The sequence below is a fragment of the Leptidea sinapis genome, chromosome 45, assembly GCF_905404315.1.
Source record: "Leptidea sinapis chromosome 45, ilLepSina1.1, whole genome shotgun sequence".
NCBI classification, from domain to species: Eukaryota; Metazoa; Arthropoda; class Insecta; order Lepidoptera; family Pieridae; genus Leptidea; species Leptidea sinapis.
Window position 1 is genome coordinate 3,635,417 of NC_066309.1, and position 16,024 is coordinate 3,651,440.

A 16,024-nucleotide genomic window follows, 5' to 3' on the forward strand; every position below is an offset into this window, starting at 1 on the left:
ATAGAATTAAAATTGGATGCAGAAACGTACAAACTAATTTGTTATGTATATTACAGCCATTGTAAAATACTCTATTTGATTGATAAGACTTGCCATTGAATTTCTTGTATATTCTTCTCACAAGCTCAACTTTTTACGAACTTATGGTAGATTCAGTAATTTAAAAGAAATATTTATAGTGACTATTCAAAAGCTCTTAGTTAAAGCCTAATTGAATAGAGTTTATTTGACTTTCATTTTAATAAACAATTGTAGAATGTTTACCACTTTTATATAGGTTAAAGACATAAATAAATACTTCCGTTTAAGTATGGATAAATAATACTATTTAGATATTATTCAAATATTATATTATAATAAATCACCTTAATTGTCTAAGCGATCAAAGCAAACATTACAATGTGTTTGATGAATTCATTCAAAAATATTATTTACAGACATCATGAGTATCTTTAGGTTATAAAAAGAATAATTACATTGTAAGTTACATCTATTATTGTTATGATAACAATGGGCCAGCTGAATGTCAACATCGTAGTCTTAAGAGAGCATACAATTGCATTTATTCTTAGAACAAGAGCAATATCTTTTGTAATATTATATTCAAGTAAACTGAAAATTATATTTGCAGATTCGGAGCTACCGAATAACGGGTTTGAGGCTCAATTGATGGTTGGACCTTACCTGTGGCTTTACTTATACAAAAGTAACTGAAAATCTAGTACTTTGCTAATACTTCGAGTATTTGGGTGAGCAACAAATTTGAAAAGTGTCATAAAATTGGGATTTAAATTACGGAGACTGAATAATTTAATGTCGACACTAAGTCTACACAATAGACCTGCCACAATAGACTTTAATGTCGCATACCGCTCAAGATTTGTGCCGGTACAACCTCAACAGTCCTCAGCGGACATCAGAGGTCGTCAGTTAATAATCTTAATCAAAAATAGTTCCTTTGTACAATCACTTAACATTAATAAATGCTTTAAGCCTCGAAAAATATTTAAAGCGTACAGTTCTAATTATTGTCATAACCTTACAGCATTATATTAATGAGATTTTTCATCTATCTCTAATGTTAATTTATAAATAAATACAAATGATTAAATTAAATGAGATACAAAAGTTGTTTGAAGTGGATTCTGTCACAGATGTTAACTCGGATAGTTCGTATTGAGAACTGTTTACCGTTATGTGCATTACGATGCGCTCCAGTCAGTTTTATATGAGGGATGCGTCACCCACTAACAAAGAGTACATTTTATCGAATGCGTTCGCGAAAAGCAAGGCCAATGTGTAATTGGATCACAATTAAACTTAGAGTATTTAACCAAAAAGAGACGTATTCCACTTCTGTCACAAAAGTAAATTAACAATTTGTCAACCACGAAACAACTAGTCTCGAGTCGATTAAATGCCCTTTTTATTTGATGATTTCATTCCATCACACAGCTTGTAATAATAAATGAAACAGTCACTCGTATTCACTTTGTGTCCTAAATTTAAGCGCGCACGTTATCACAAAAGGTAGCACCGAAGTGGAGCGGCGATCGACACGCCCCAATAAGATGCACAACACTAAAAATTAATATCAATCTTTGTCACGCAATAGCTCTGACTTTGCACTCTTTTCATTACAATTAAAAGAAAAGTTTCCATTATCCTTCTGTTTATATGCTTTATCTACTTTCCCTGCCGGTACATCTTTGTCCTTGACAACCAACGGTGGCGCTTGAGAAATCGATGTTCCAATATTCTCTGATCTACAGAACTCTTGCAACCAAAGTTCTGAGTTATACGACGGTCCTTCTCCACCTAATTCAGCGGGAAGGATATCCAACGGTAAGGAATCGTGAAGCGTTGATAAATTATTTCCATGTAACACTATCCTTTCCCTTGTTTTAGCCTTTAAGTATGGTTTAACAACAGCTAAAGCGGTTTCCACGTACCAGGGCTGTCCAATAAAGTGAATACTTTTGAAACGTACAGGCATACAGTCTTGTAGGCAATCAATCATCATTTTCAACGTTTTCGCTTGCAAGCTGCACGATTGTTTAAACGTAAACTCAGTCCAGTCAACAATGATAACATATCCGTTCGCTTGGTTTTGAACATCGTCGAGCGTTCGTTCTAATGTTAATAACAAAGCCCGGAACACGGATAACAGCGGACACGCGTGGGGAGTCCAGTTTGCCGCGAACATAACTAGTACACAACGCCCTCGTCGATCACGTTCTATGAGAACACCTGGCAATCCATCCGCTAGCGCACGGAGCACGCCACCGTCAGGTGAGGCCCACAAGTCCGGATGCTCTCGGCGATATTGATGATAGTTCACGAGCAGCTCAAAACTCTGTTGCACATCATGTTTCCGAGCGTACAGGAACCGTCGCAGAAAGCTGTCGTCCTGACATCGGCTTTTGTCGCGCAGCGCGAGGTTGAGACTCGAGTCAACCGCTTCTTTGAGTCCATCGAGCGCCCGCTGCCTGTCTCCGTCTGTGAGGCGTTTCCTGGATGCGCCGCAGAGGCGTTCATTCTGCATCTGATGCAGTCTCCAGTCGTACTCTACGTACTCGTTCATGTCTGGCGTTGTTGTGAGTCATGCGGCCTTTCACCGGAGTGCGGGAGGTTGCGCGCGCGCCGACTGAAGCTCGAGGCCGACTGTTCGTCGAGTTCGTACCGCGCGGCGCCGCCATTGCTGTTCGTTCATTAAACCGCGCTATGCTGCGTTTACACGGCATTCCAGTACTGGAAGCAAGTTTATTACACGAACAGTAATGTTCATTTACGTTCTAACAAAGTAACATAAGCAGTAGCATTCTGTAGGTAAGAAAGAGGAAAACAATAATACCTAATATAATGTGGTACTTAAAGATTACAATTATAATGAAAAATTACCGTACATTAAAATTAATAATATACAGATTTATTGTATGATCTTGTTGCTAATATTGCATTTGATTTTGTCTGTAATTATTGCGAGACAAAATCCACTGGAAAATGAATGAATTACTAAATATAGTTTATAATGCTTAAAACTTTTATGAAAAGCTTATCGCTTTAATTATAATTTAACAAATATTTAGAAACCTATTTCATATATAAGTAAAAAAATTGGTTATCAATAACTGATTTTCTAATTAGGGGTTCATAATTTAAAACGAGAATCGATAAGCTATATAATCTTTTAAAACTTATAAAAACCAATTTGTGCCTCGTAAGTTTTACTTAACAGTACTGGGACCAGTAACTATCCCGAACGAACGAAGCATAACTTACCTATGTGAAGCGAGTTATAAATAAAGAAAAACTGAAGGTTGACGGTATACCGGTCAATCGGCTGGCTCATGGCTGGTTTCCGATGACGTCGGCTGCGCGTGCGAGAGAGGCGCAGATAGTGTGCGAGCGAGAGGGATTACCGATACCATACTCGGTGAAGCCTTTTACGTCCGGACTGATAAAACTAACAGCCAAAAAACGTAATAACGTTCTTTGTTCATTTTGTTGTAACCTCAACGTTCGTTCGATTGCTTAACTGACATTTTGTTTGGTGAGTCATTAAAAAAATGCGCGCGCTTTTTTTCATTTTTATGAAGTGCTTACTGAGATATTGTGTGCCCATAAATCAACATTTTGTTAAGATCACAATTCCCGTATAATCGTTGCATAAGTTTTGTCATTTTCGTATCATAAATACTATGATAGTTCATTCTCAGTACATTTATGAAAACAAAATATACATTCACAAAAATCGTCACCTTTTTGCTCTTAATAGCAATTATCATTATTATAACACTAGAAATAAGGGATTGCTTGTAACTAATTCTAGTAGGCTTCGTAAGATACATAATAGCTTTAAGGGTAAATGTATACACTTTTATAATAAAGTCCCAGCCACTATTCAGGCATTATCTATAAATAAATTTAAATGATTTATAAAAAAAATGGCTCTGTCGTAAATCCTATTACTCCACAGCTGAATATCTAAGTGATCGGACAGCCTGTGACTAGATTATGATTATTTTATAGCAATAGCAATGACAGTACAATATTGTATATTTTTATTAAAAAGAGCGCAAAAAGAATGCTGGGAGAGTTTCTTGCGCCGCTTCTTCTCTCTCAGAGCACCATTTGTTTCCGAAGCGGTAGTAGTATCTAGTATATTAGAAATGACATCAAAAAGAATTCGAAAGGAATCAATTTTGAGAAAATAATAACAAGCCTTTTATGGTTTTTTTTCTCAATTTATTGGTGGAATTCGATTTTATTTTAAATTCCTTCTAGTTTGACACTCACTGAAAACGTAACTATTAAATAATTCATACAATGCATTTGTACGTAGCATCGAAATATTGTTTTTTTTCGGCGTCTATACCGGACACTTTTTTACCTTATTAGTATTTTAAAAATTAGTTACTAACAAACTACAATCAACCACATTGAAAAATATAAAAAGTATGAAAGCATATTCTAATATATTTAAATATTACGAAATTAATGATTAATAAGTTATTGACATGTACTAGAAAGCAAGTGAAGCACCTTTATGCTAGTGTGTGAGCGGTTACGGGGGATACTAGTTACACAATTTTTCTCCCTTAAATAATCATATATCCACAAATACTTTTATAGTATTGTTTTTACACTTTTTCACAACGCACGACGGCATTTTTAAAATATTTTATTGCGACGCAAACTGATCTGTCACAGACGATGGCAAATCTCATAATGGCTGCCGATCGGCTTGTATTAGTGTAAGTGTATGCGTGGGGCTATGTATTTACACGTTTACCGGCTTGTTTTGTTGCCTCACTGTTATGTAAGGTGACACGGAGTCCTTCTTATTTTACTCGTCCGTGGTTATTGATAGTAATTTGATAATCTTCATTATAATCGATAGTAAAAGTGTTCTAACATAATTTAGATTAAATTACAAATAGGCAATCAAATAAAAATTGATTTTCAATTATACTTCTGATAATAAAAGAGGATATTTGATTGTTTCATTCATATGAACATTATAATGTAAAAATCTACGAAGTTTAAACGATATCTGGTCGTTTAAAGTGGGTGAAAATCGCGCCCAAATGACTCGCTTACAAACAAACATACATACAGGTGAAGCTATATATATATTGCTTGTCATCGATAAACTCTAAACTACTGAACCGATTTTAATCATATTTTACACATTGTGGCAGTTCGATTCCACTTTAGTTTAGTTTTTAATATCCATTTTTTTTTTCTATTTTATATCTGTATGAATAGTTCTTGAGATAAATTACGTCCGTTGCCAATATTCAGTCTATAACTTACTTGAGATTAAAATTGTTACCATCGTTGACTCTTCTGTCCCAATAAACTTATCGACGGTAACTCACCTTATCCGTACACGCTGTCTGTCAATGGGACGACGTATAGTTTACTAGCTATAGAAGTTTGTATGGAAATTTCAATTTACGCGTTCCAATATAAGGCGATAAGAATTACTTATCGGGTATATTGGGACAGCTTCAGATTATTGACAGCTAATTACTGACAGTGGAAGGTAGTAATTTATCTCTATCTGTAGATAGTATATTGGGAACGGCCGATGACGCGCAGTTTGACAGTTCTGCTGTGACAGTATTTCATTTCAAGAACAGGGATATACGAGATTATTGTTGTTATGGTTCACCTTCTACAAATTTTGTAACTTCTTCTTGGTCTGGCCTTTTCCCATTTTATTTGGGGTCGGCCCTCCGTATCATGTGTCTCCAGGTGGCTCGGTCCTGGGTCGTCTCTTTGTTTTTGTGGGCTTCTTTCAAGTTCTTATTTACTATAGACATGCATGTGATTCGGGGTCTTCCTCGTCCTCGAGTTTTAGTTACTATATCTAACAAATTTTGTAGCTTATTAGTTACAAAATTTGTAGTAGAAGAATCTTTTTATTAAAAAGATTTTAGATTTTGATATGAAATTTTGTATCTATAATATGCATTTGTTTAGCTTTTTCAGCTAGTAAATTATATGATTTTATTATTTAATAAACGCGTCACGCCTCAGGAAATAGTTCAACGGTACACCGTCTGTACGGAATTAGTCATATTCCTTAGGGTTCGCTTTCTCTTTACGAGAAATATTACTGACCGAATTATTATGAGTGAAAAGTATTGAAAAGTTTTAGCAAAATAAATAAATTATCGCGTTTATTAGAGTATTACTCATCAACTCCTATTTTAATTTTTTTTGTGCTTGGATTGACGCCAGAATATGAGATAATGAGATATATCAGATAATTTATAGGTCTAGATAGAGTCTCTTGCTGTTAGACAATCAATAAAAACAAGCCAGGATTATTAGTTTAGTGTGCGTGACAAGCTACGTCTTACACTAGCGATTTGTATGACACTTTGTGTTAGTGTGCGTGCATTGCTCAAAAAAGAGATTAGTTCTTTTAATAATTCGTTTTCACAGTTGTCATAGACTATCTAGACGTATTCAATCGTGTATTTTATATCTTAAGAAATACATAGGCATTCAAAATTTTTATACAAACGACGAAAAAATATAACAAATATAAAACGTAGAACTAAAAACTAGGAACTAAATGTAGTGATTGCTTACAAATAAACACAGTATGCACAGAAATAATTAATTTTAGGTATTATGTAGAATCAGTTACGAATTAAACTTTTTTTTTTAAATTAATAAATGACTTATACACAGTTACATCAATTTTCCAATTATAACATTATTAAAGATTACCAATGATGCTGCAAATGGTCTTGCGGAATTTGGCTAAGGAATCAGCAAATATGTCAATATCAGCTACGCTATAAGAATTTAAAATTTTACATAATCGAGGGACCGGGGAATTGGTACCAAGGATTGTTCGACGAAGTGGAGGACAAAGTGGAGTAATAGGCTTACGTGGAATTCTTACTGGTACTCTTAGACTAAATTTATTTAGCAATTGGGGGCATTACCCTTCCCATGGACTTACCAACCTTTCGGTTATCAAGATCTACATCCCATTTGCGCCAAGCCACTACGACTCCGACACCAATGGAGGGGCACTGATACCCAGTGAGCTCCCCTCCCCCATAGCCCCCGTTTCGGTAAAGCTACCTCCACCACGTTTGACGGGTAACCGCCGAGGAACCTTTCGGAACCATCTACTTCAGGTCAATTGAAGGCCACCGCGCCCGTTGCTCGGATAACCGAGATGAGGTGGCTACTTGGCCAACTTTTTTGGGTGAGCACCCAAATTGCACCCAGCAATTCGGGGCAGTCGATAAAGCCGTTCAATAGTTTATGAGTAAACAGAAGATCAAGAAGATCTCTACGCTCATCCAAAGTGTTCATTTTAAAGATTGGCCATCTTTAAAATGCCTTTAAAAGCCTTTCTTTGTAAGAAGAACTTTAATAGTAACCTATCTACATTATTGTTGGTAAGGTTTGTAGAATACAACTTAAAAAAAATTGTTTCACATTTATTACATCTCACACCATTTACTTTCTATCTTTTTTTTGATGACAATAAGAGACGAGACGAGCAGGACGTTCAGCTGCCCATTACAATGCAGTGCGGCTAAGGTTTCTTGAAAACAAAAAAACTAAACAGAACTACAATTATTGTGTTCGTCACCTTGAGATATAAGATGTTAAGTCTCATTTGCCCAGTAATTTCACTAGCTATGGCGCCCTTCATAGCCCGCCCTGCTTCACGGCAGAAATAGGCACCGTTGTGGTACCCATAATCAAGCCGGCATCCTGTGCAAACAAGCCTCCCACTGGTAAATGCCCTTAGTCGCCTCTTATGACACCCTTGGGCCAGGAACTTCCCTATTCTTTTATGCGCATGGAATAGGGCTTAAGCTAAGAATATTCACACTTTGATATTCTAAGGTTTAAGTCTTATTTAAGTGTCTGTATACATATTTTAGACTAATAATACTGAAAAAAAAACTGTTTTATTTTGATTAAATTTAGTGCAGAGACAGACTAGAGCTTGAAAAAGGACATAGGCTACCTTTTATTGCAAAAAATAAATGGAGGGGTAGAAATAGGGGATGGCAGTTTGTATGTAAATTCGTCATTATCGAGAAAAACCATGAAACTTTGTATATAGGCACTTGATAAGAAATAATTTATAAACTCTTGAAAATTTGACCTACATGGGGATGAAATAGGAGATTAAAGTTCACAGGGAAATACTATTAAAGAGACTGTCCACAATGACAAGGGATATGCGTTGTATCATAGAAGAGCGCTGTCAGCAGCGGAAAGAGCAGTTTGTATGTATTGTGTATTATTTGAAAAGTATCCTAAAAGACAAAAAATAATCCCTAAATAACGAATTCAATGCGGATGAATTCGTGCGTAAAAGCTAGTTAGCTATTTAATAAGTAATTATTCATCAATAAACTATTTTCCCTATATTTTTAATTATTCTTGCATATAGCTTCATTATAAGTACCTATATGATATTTTTATTGTAACTTAGTTTTAATTGCATTGACCTTTATGTAAAGGTGATGATGATACAAAGGAATTACTTCTAAAGGTATTAATTATTTGTTTTAAATTCAATGATTTTAATAGATCAATAATAATTGTTGGCTATTCGAAAATGTCTATAAACGAAATATCTGTATTGAAAAATTTAATTGCTTGCATTTAGCGTGTTATTTTTAAAGTGTTTGTACTATATTTTACTATAATTTACAAGTGTGATTTGTTTTATTATTAAGTTTCAAAAATTTTAATGAATAAATAATTAAAATGTGATCAATGATCATAACATCTTATAACTAAGAAAGGTTTTTACTAAACATTAGGCGAGCCATTTAAAAGTTAACTATCGTTAGAAGTGGTCATTGCCCCTGGGAGCTATTATCGTAATGGTCGTTTTAAAAATAGATATAACATAGGTGCCTCGAGATTCTTATTTCTTTATGCACTTGTCCTGTACTTACTATGATCGTTGAACACGCAACACTACGAAAGAAAGTACACGTGAATAAATAGTAGTTAAAAAAAACTAAGATACACGCTTTTTATAGAAAATCGAACTACAAAATAGAAAAGAAATTTAAAATTAACATCAATTTCTGCCTTAAATGTGATCGATGAAAATTATATAAGTTAATAACCTTAATTAATAACGGTTAGCTCAGTTGGTTAGAGCAACGGCACGGAACGCCGGAGGTTGTGGGTTCCAGTCCCGCATTGTTCATAAAATTTTGGTTTTTAAAATTTTATTTATGCATTAATCCTAGAAGTGAGGGTAATCACTTTAAAAACATAACAAATTGATTTTATAAGCAAACAAAAATCTTATTTTGTAAACTGAATAATGGAATAATTTTATCAAATTAATGTATTGTCATCGGTCCTCGATAAATCTACAAAGTTTGAACGAAATCTGGCCGTTTAAAGTGGGTCAAAATCGCGCCCAAATGAGTCGGTTACAAACAAACATGTGAAGCTAATAAAAAGTGTGGAAAAAGTAATTAAAAGTAGTTTCCTATTAGCTCAGAAAATCAAGGATATGTATATATATATGTTAACCATGTAATGTTATGAAATGTTTTCGTTGATGTATTTAGAATAATGATCCGCGACAGTCTAATTTTTTTTTCATCAGCTTCGTTAGTTCAGTTTTGCACATTGTGTGAATAAAAATTTCTTTATATATATATATATATATATATATATATATATATATATATATATATATATATATATATAGCTTCTATTTAATTAGTTACTTAGACTTTTGCATGTATTGTGTTCTAAATATTGTTTTTTATCGCTTTCAATACAAACATAATGTAAAAAAAAAATATTATTCTTGCCTGAAATATTTAATAAAGTTTTAGAAATTGCCTTAACTTAAAAGGACTAAGGTTATGACTTATTAAGACTATGTTTAATTGATATTTTTTTTTGAAGCAAATGATGCCTTGAGAGAGAACTCTCTCATTTTTTTTTTTTGAAATTCTCATTTGAAACCTTTTTCGAGGTACTAATTCGCCACACATTTACATTTTATTAGTTTTTTTTTATATATCCTTATATTAATTTAAGTTTTAATTTAAATATAGTCAGAATTCCTATTAAATCAATAACTATCATTACGAACTATGCAATAATAAATAAATAAAATAGCCTTTATTATTACTAGTAACTTAATTTGTCTATCGACAAAGGCCTCCTCTAAGGAGTTCCACTTTATTCAGTCTCTAGCAACTCTCATTCCGTCCTATCCTGCTATCCTTTTAAAATCATCCTCCCACCTTCTTATCTGTCTACCTTTCCTTCGTTTCCCGTCTCTTGGATGATTGAGTATGAGTAAACGACACATTACAATACGCTGCAAACATTAATAACAATATTATTTCGTTCCTCATAATGTATGCAGGTACAGTCCCACACATGATTTTCACATGGAAAGCGATAAAACCAATCGTTACCTAGATAAACTAGATAAGACTATCACGGCTATGATAAAGATACCAGCCAATGAGGAAGTTAAAACGAGAATGGTAATATCAACAGTATGTTCACCTACATTGTAATTAAAAATTAAATTGCTTTGTATTTTGAAATAAAATAAAAAACTACTTTTAAATAAACTGACTTCAAAAACTGAAAAGTATCAAATAACTAAAAATTTAATTTAATATACCTTTACCTTTAATATTAATAAAATGCTATTATTTATATGTGCTACCTATTGATAGGTTTTAAGTCAGTGCCAAGCCCTAAACAAAATAAAACTTAATATTATAAACAGCTTACTTTCTGTAATTATTAAGTTGTCTGGCCACGCGTATCTGTCCGCTTGGGTTGTTTTGTTCTAGACGAAGCTATCCCGCTCAAAGTCACGCGTGGCGAGTGTAGGTACTTACTATTACATTTGGCTTGGCACCAACTTCAAAGCTATCAATCAATATGTAGCACATACGAATAATAGTATTTTATTAATATTACAGGTAAAAGTGTTTAAATTAAATCTTTAGTTATTTGATACTTTTCAGTTTTTTGAAGTGGGTTTTTTAAACGTAGTTTTTTTTTATTTGTAACTTTTTAGTGTCACTTAATAATTATAATATATATAATCAACCTGAATGAAAACTCCTAAAAAAAAACAATTATATCATCGTGGTAAACAAAAATTTTCATAAAAAGTGTTCATAAAAGTCAAAATACTGGGCCAAACTATGTAAAATTTTTATGGGACCAAATGGCACCTATAAAAATAAAAATTTTAAAAATTGTAAATCGGATCATAAATCTCAGAGTAATCGGTGTATATACATAAAAAAAATATCGATCGAATTGAGAACCTCCTCCTTTTTGAAGTCGGTTAAAAAAACTTTATAAAAACAAGCTTTTATTATGTTCATGTTAATATTAAGAACTAAAAATTAAAAAATTATATATTAATCCTGCTAAGAATGATATCATTATATAAGTACCTACATTGTTATAAATAAAAGAGTGTTATTTTAAAATTATGTGTTTTTTATTTATTAGCACCAAAGTACTTGTTAAGACGAATCAAGCGAGCTCATACTCGATTGCGTCGTTTCTTTACCGAGTTCCTATGACCATCTTCCAGCTTCAGCATCAGATCAGACCCAGGTAACCATCTAATAACAAAGTACTCATCATCAGACGTAGACGAGCAGAAACTCAATGGGATTGCGTCGTTTTATTACAGAGTTCCTATAACCACTCTCCAGCTCCATCATCAGACCCAAGTTACCTTTGAGAGACAAACTATTCGTCACGACAATTACCAGTGGAAGGCTCCTTTGCACAAGATGCCGGCTAGATTATGGGTACCACAACGGCGCCTATTTCTGCCGTAAAACAGTAATGTGTAAGCATTACTGTGTTTCGGTTTGAAGGGCGCCGTAGCTAGTGAAAGTACTGGGCAAATGAGACTTAACATCTTATGTCTCAAGGTGTCGAGCGCAATTGTGGTTCAAGCGGTGTAATTCAAGAATCCAGCTGCACTGCATTGTAATGGGCAGGGCGTATCAGTTACCATCAGCAGAACGTCCTGCTCGTCTCGTTCCTTATCTTCATTTAAAAAAAAACAAACGAGCCTAACGTCACTGATGCTTTATCGTTTCATTGCGAAGTTCCTATCAGCAGTTCCAGCTCCATCAGCAGTCAGCACTACGTCAGATCAGCACATCATAATATTGCATTGTCACGCGATCAATCGGTAACGAGAGGTGGATCAAATATAGTTTTATGACAAACATCGGGACAGGTGAAACAAAATAAAATCTTGTAAATTAAAAAAAGATGAAAAAGTCTATTCGACTCAAATAGGATGGTTCAAACGCAAGTGCTCTTGACTTATTGATTCCTCTAGATCTGATTTTACTCGATATTAGTGAACCCGACAGACGTTGTCCTGTACACACGTCTTAAAATTGAAAAATCGGTCCAGCCGTTAGGAGGAGTTCACTAACATACACATGTGCAGGAGAATTATACTATATGAACGGAATTGAGAATCTAAAACAATCTCAAATTCACTGGAACACATAAAAAAATCATCAAAGTCGGTCTAGCCGTTTTGGAGGTAGTTCAATTGTGAATCTAAACCATTCTCGATTCCACTTGAAGACACACGCCAATCTCAAATTCACTGGAACACACAAAAAAATCATCAAAATCAATCCAGCCGTTAGGAGGAGTTCACTAACATACACATGTGCAGGAGAATTATACTATATGAACGGAATTGAGAATCTAAAACAATCTCAAATTCACTGGAACACATAAAAAAATCATCAAAGTCGGTCCAGCCGTTTTGGAGGTAGTTCAATTGTGAATCTAAACCATTGTCGAATCCACCTGAAGACACACAGAAAGTTTCATTAAGATCGGTCCAGCTTCTAAGGAGAAGTTCGGTTACAACAGACGCACAAAATAAATATATATAATAACATAACAAATTTCACAAGACAACATGATTTTTATGTACTGTGTTACTGCGCTTCCAACAATGGCTTGATATATGGGAAGCTATAAGCCAAAATCTGGCACGAGACATAGATTTTGTCGAGATAGCACGTCCTGAGGATGCCTCGTGTAGAGGCGAAACACGTGTCGAATTGTTTAAAAACAAATATTGGCGGAATTAACATTGAAGTCAACAAGAATGAAAGGTTGAGCTGTTGCAGGGGCGTGCATTTTGTTTTCTAGTAAGCTAGGCACTGTAGATCTTACTAGTCGTAGTTGAGCTTTGGATTTTGACAAAAATTGTTTAACGTAGGTATTTAGTCTCTAGCGAAAGGAAATATTGTATGAGTAGGTGTTCAATAGAAGTTAGGTTAGAAAATAACGGAACCAAATAAACTAAATGAACTTTAACACAAGTGCTTTATTTATTTAGGTTCATAACGACGTAGGCACCTGATAATTGCTTGCACGCCCCTGAGCTGTTGTAAGTATTAAAATAACGTCACTTTTAGGACATTGAATACAATTAAACACACAACAATACATCTGAAAGAATTTATATTGCTTTTTATTGTTTGCCATCAAATACCACACATGAATGCTGTTGGATAAATCAGTCTAGAAATCTTTCAAAAATTAGTGAGAACAAGAAGAAATTAAATTTACATACTACAACCACGGACGAGTTAAAAAATGACTCCGTGTCATCTTACATAACAGTGAGGCACCAAAACGAGACGGTAAACGTGTAAATACATAGCCCCACGCATACACTTACACTAATACAAGCCGATTCGCAGCCATTATGAGATTTGCGTTCGTCTGTGACAGATCAGTTTGCGTCGCAATAAAATATTTTAAAAATGCCGTCGTGCGTTGTGAAAAAGTGTAAAAACAATACTATAAAAGTATTTGTGGATATATGATTATTTAAGGGAGAAAATATTGTGTAACTGTTATACCCCGTAACCGCACACACACTAGCATGAAAGTGCTTCACTTGTTAATATCACGGCGCGCATTCCATCTTTTTCTACTAGTCCATGACTACAACTAGACTAAGAAACTACAACAAAAGCATAATATATTTTCCAAGGCTTGGGCATAATTTCGATCAAGAAAATAATTATGAATGGTTTTAGAGCAACTGGATTATTTATTATTTCTATACGATCCAAATGCGACCAGAGGTTGCATACGCCTTTGCTTTTAACAGAAATTCAGAACCATATTTTATATATTTTGTCACACATGGGAAAAAATAATGTTATAATAGTTAAAAGTTCTAGCGACATTTTTTGTTAATTTTACAGGAACATTAAAAACCTTTGCGATTCATCTCTAGTGCCTGGACTCTACCTTCCTTTTCAAATTCAACTAAGTTTATAAGACTATTAGACCAGTGCCGAAGCCTTTGAAAATGATAAAAAGTGAAACAAAATAACAGTAGGATGAAACCCATTGGAAAAGGACGAGAATACAACAAAAATTAAGGGAAAACACAAAAATTTTAGGGTAAAAAACGGTTTATCTCGATTTCCGGCAAAACTACAAGTCCTATGGCAAAAAGTTAAATGGCAAAGTTGAAGGTAATAAAGAGATACAACTTTTGTATTTACACTTTTTTCACATAACCTCAAAGTTTATGTGAATAATTCAAAAAACCAAGTTTTGGTTTTTTATTTTTGTTTTACAAAAAAAAATTCTTTCACGAAATATTGTAAAAAGTTACCTTTTTATGTCCCAAATACACTGTAATTTATTTGAATTGAAATATTTATTTTTTCACCTTGTTCTGACTCAAATATCGGAAAAGAACACTTATTTTCAATCAAAAATTCACCCGTCAAAATATCAACTTTTTTCAAAAAAATGTGCTGTGCTTTCTTTTCTTTGAAATCGTTTCTTTCCAATGGTGTAAAAAATATATAAATTACAATTGTAAATGTTCGGAAAACTTATGGCCATCAAAAGGCATTTCATAAAGAATTCACACCTGTTATGAAGTAGCAGCAAAAATATGGATTAGAAAATCAATAAAATTAAAAAAAAAAGATTAATTTAACACTGAATCATTATCCTTTTTACATTTATAAATAGATTTGATTAATTGTAATCCATATTTTTGCTGCTACGAAACAACAGGTATGAATTCTTTATGAAAAGCCTTTTGTTTGACGTAAATTTTCCGAACATTTACAATTGTCATTTATATTTTTTTACACCATCACAAAGTAGATATTTCAACGAACAAAAAGCCCCCAAACTTTTTGAAAAAAGCTGATATTTTGACGTCAGAATTTTCGATTGAAAATTAGGGTGCTTTTTTGATATTAAGTTAAAATAAGGCGAAAAAATAAATATTTTAAATCAAATAAATGACAGTGTATTTGGGACATAATAAGGTATGTTTTCACCAAATTTCGTAGAAAAAAATTTTTTTGAAAAAGATATAAATAAAAACCATAAACTTGGATTTTTGAATTTTTCACCTAAATTTTGAGGTTATGTGAAAAAAGTGCAATTACAAAAGTTGTAGATCTCTTTATTACCCACTACTTTGCCAATTAACTTTTTGCCATAGGACTTGTAGTTTTGCCGGAAATCGAGATAAACCGTTTTTTACCCTGAAACAACCCCCCTTTTCCACTTCCCGACCTCAGATCGCCCGTAATTTATTTTTCCCTTAATTTTTGTTAAATTCTCGTCCTTTACCAATGGGTTTCATCCTACTGTAATTTTTTTTGGTTTCAAAAATTATCTATACTGGTCAATATACTATAACTGCCAACACGGACCAGTAAAAAAATAAGGACTCCGTGTCACCTTACATAACAGTGTAGCACCAAAAGCAAGCCGATTAACGTGTAAATACATAGCCCCACGCACACACTTACACTACTACAAGCCGATAGGCGGCCATTATGAGAAATGTCATCGTCTGTGACAGATCAGTTTGCCTCGCAATAAAATATTTTAAAATTGCCGTCGTGCGTTGTGAAAAAGTGTAAAAACAATACTATAAAAGTATTTGTAGATATATGAT

The 16,024-nt window shown here is 33.7% G+C and overlaps 2 protein-coding genes across 2 annotated transcripts in view; both read right to left on the reverse strand.

Annotated features, from left to right (window-relative positions):
- LOC126977458 (protein smoothened) overlaps nucleotides 1-16,024 on the reverse strand; it is a 599,797-nt gene that overhangs the window by 501,228 nt on the left and 82,545 nt on the right. The window lies entirely within an intron of this gene.
- On the reverse strand, nucleotides 334-2,674 carry LOC126977504 (clavesin-2-like). The gene has a single exon (XM_050826353.1). The coding sequence runs from the start codon at nucleotides 2,582-2,584 to the stop codon at nucleotides 1,595-1,597; it is 990 nt and encodes a 329-aa protein (XP_050682310.1). The 5' UTR covers nucleotides 2,585-2,674; the 3' UTR covers nucleotides 334-1,594.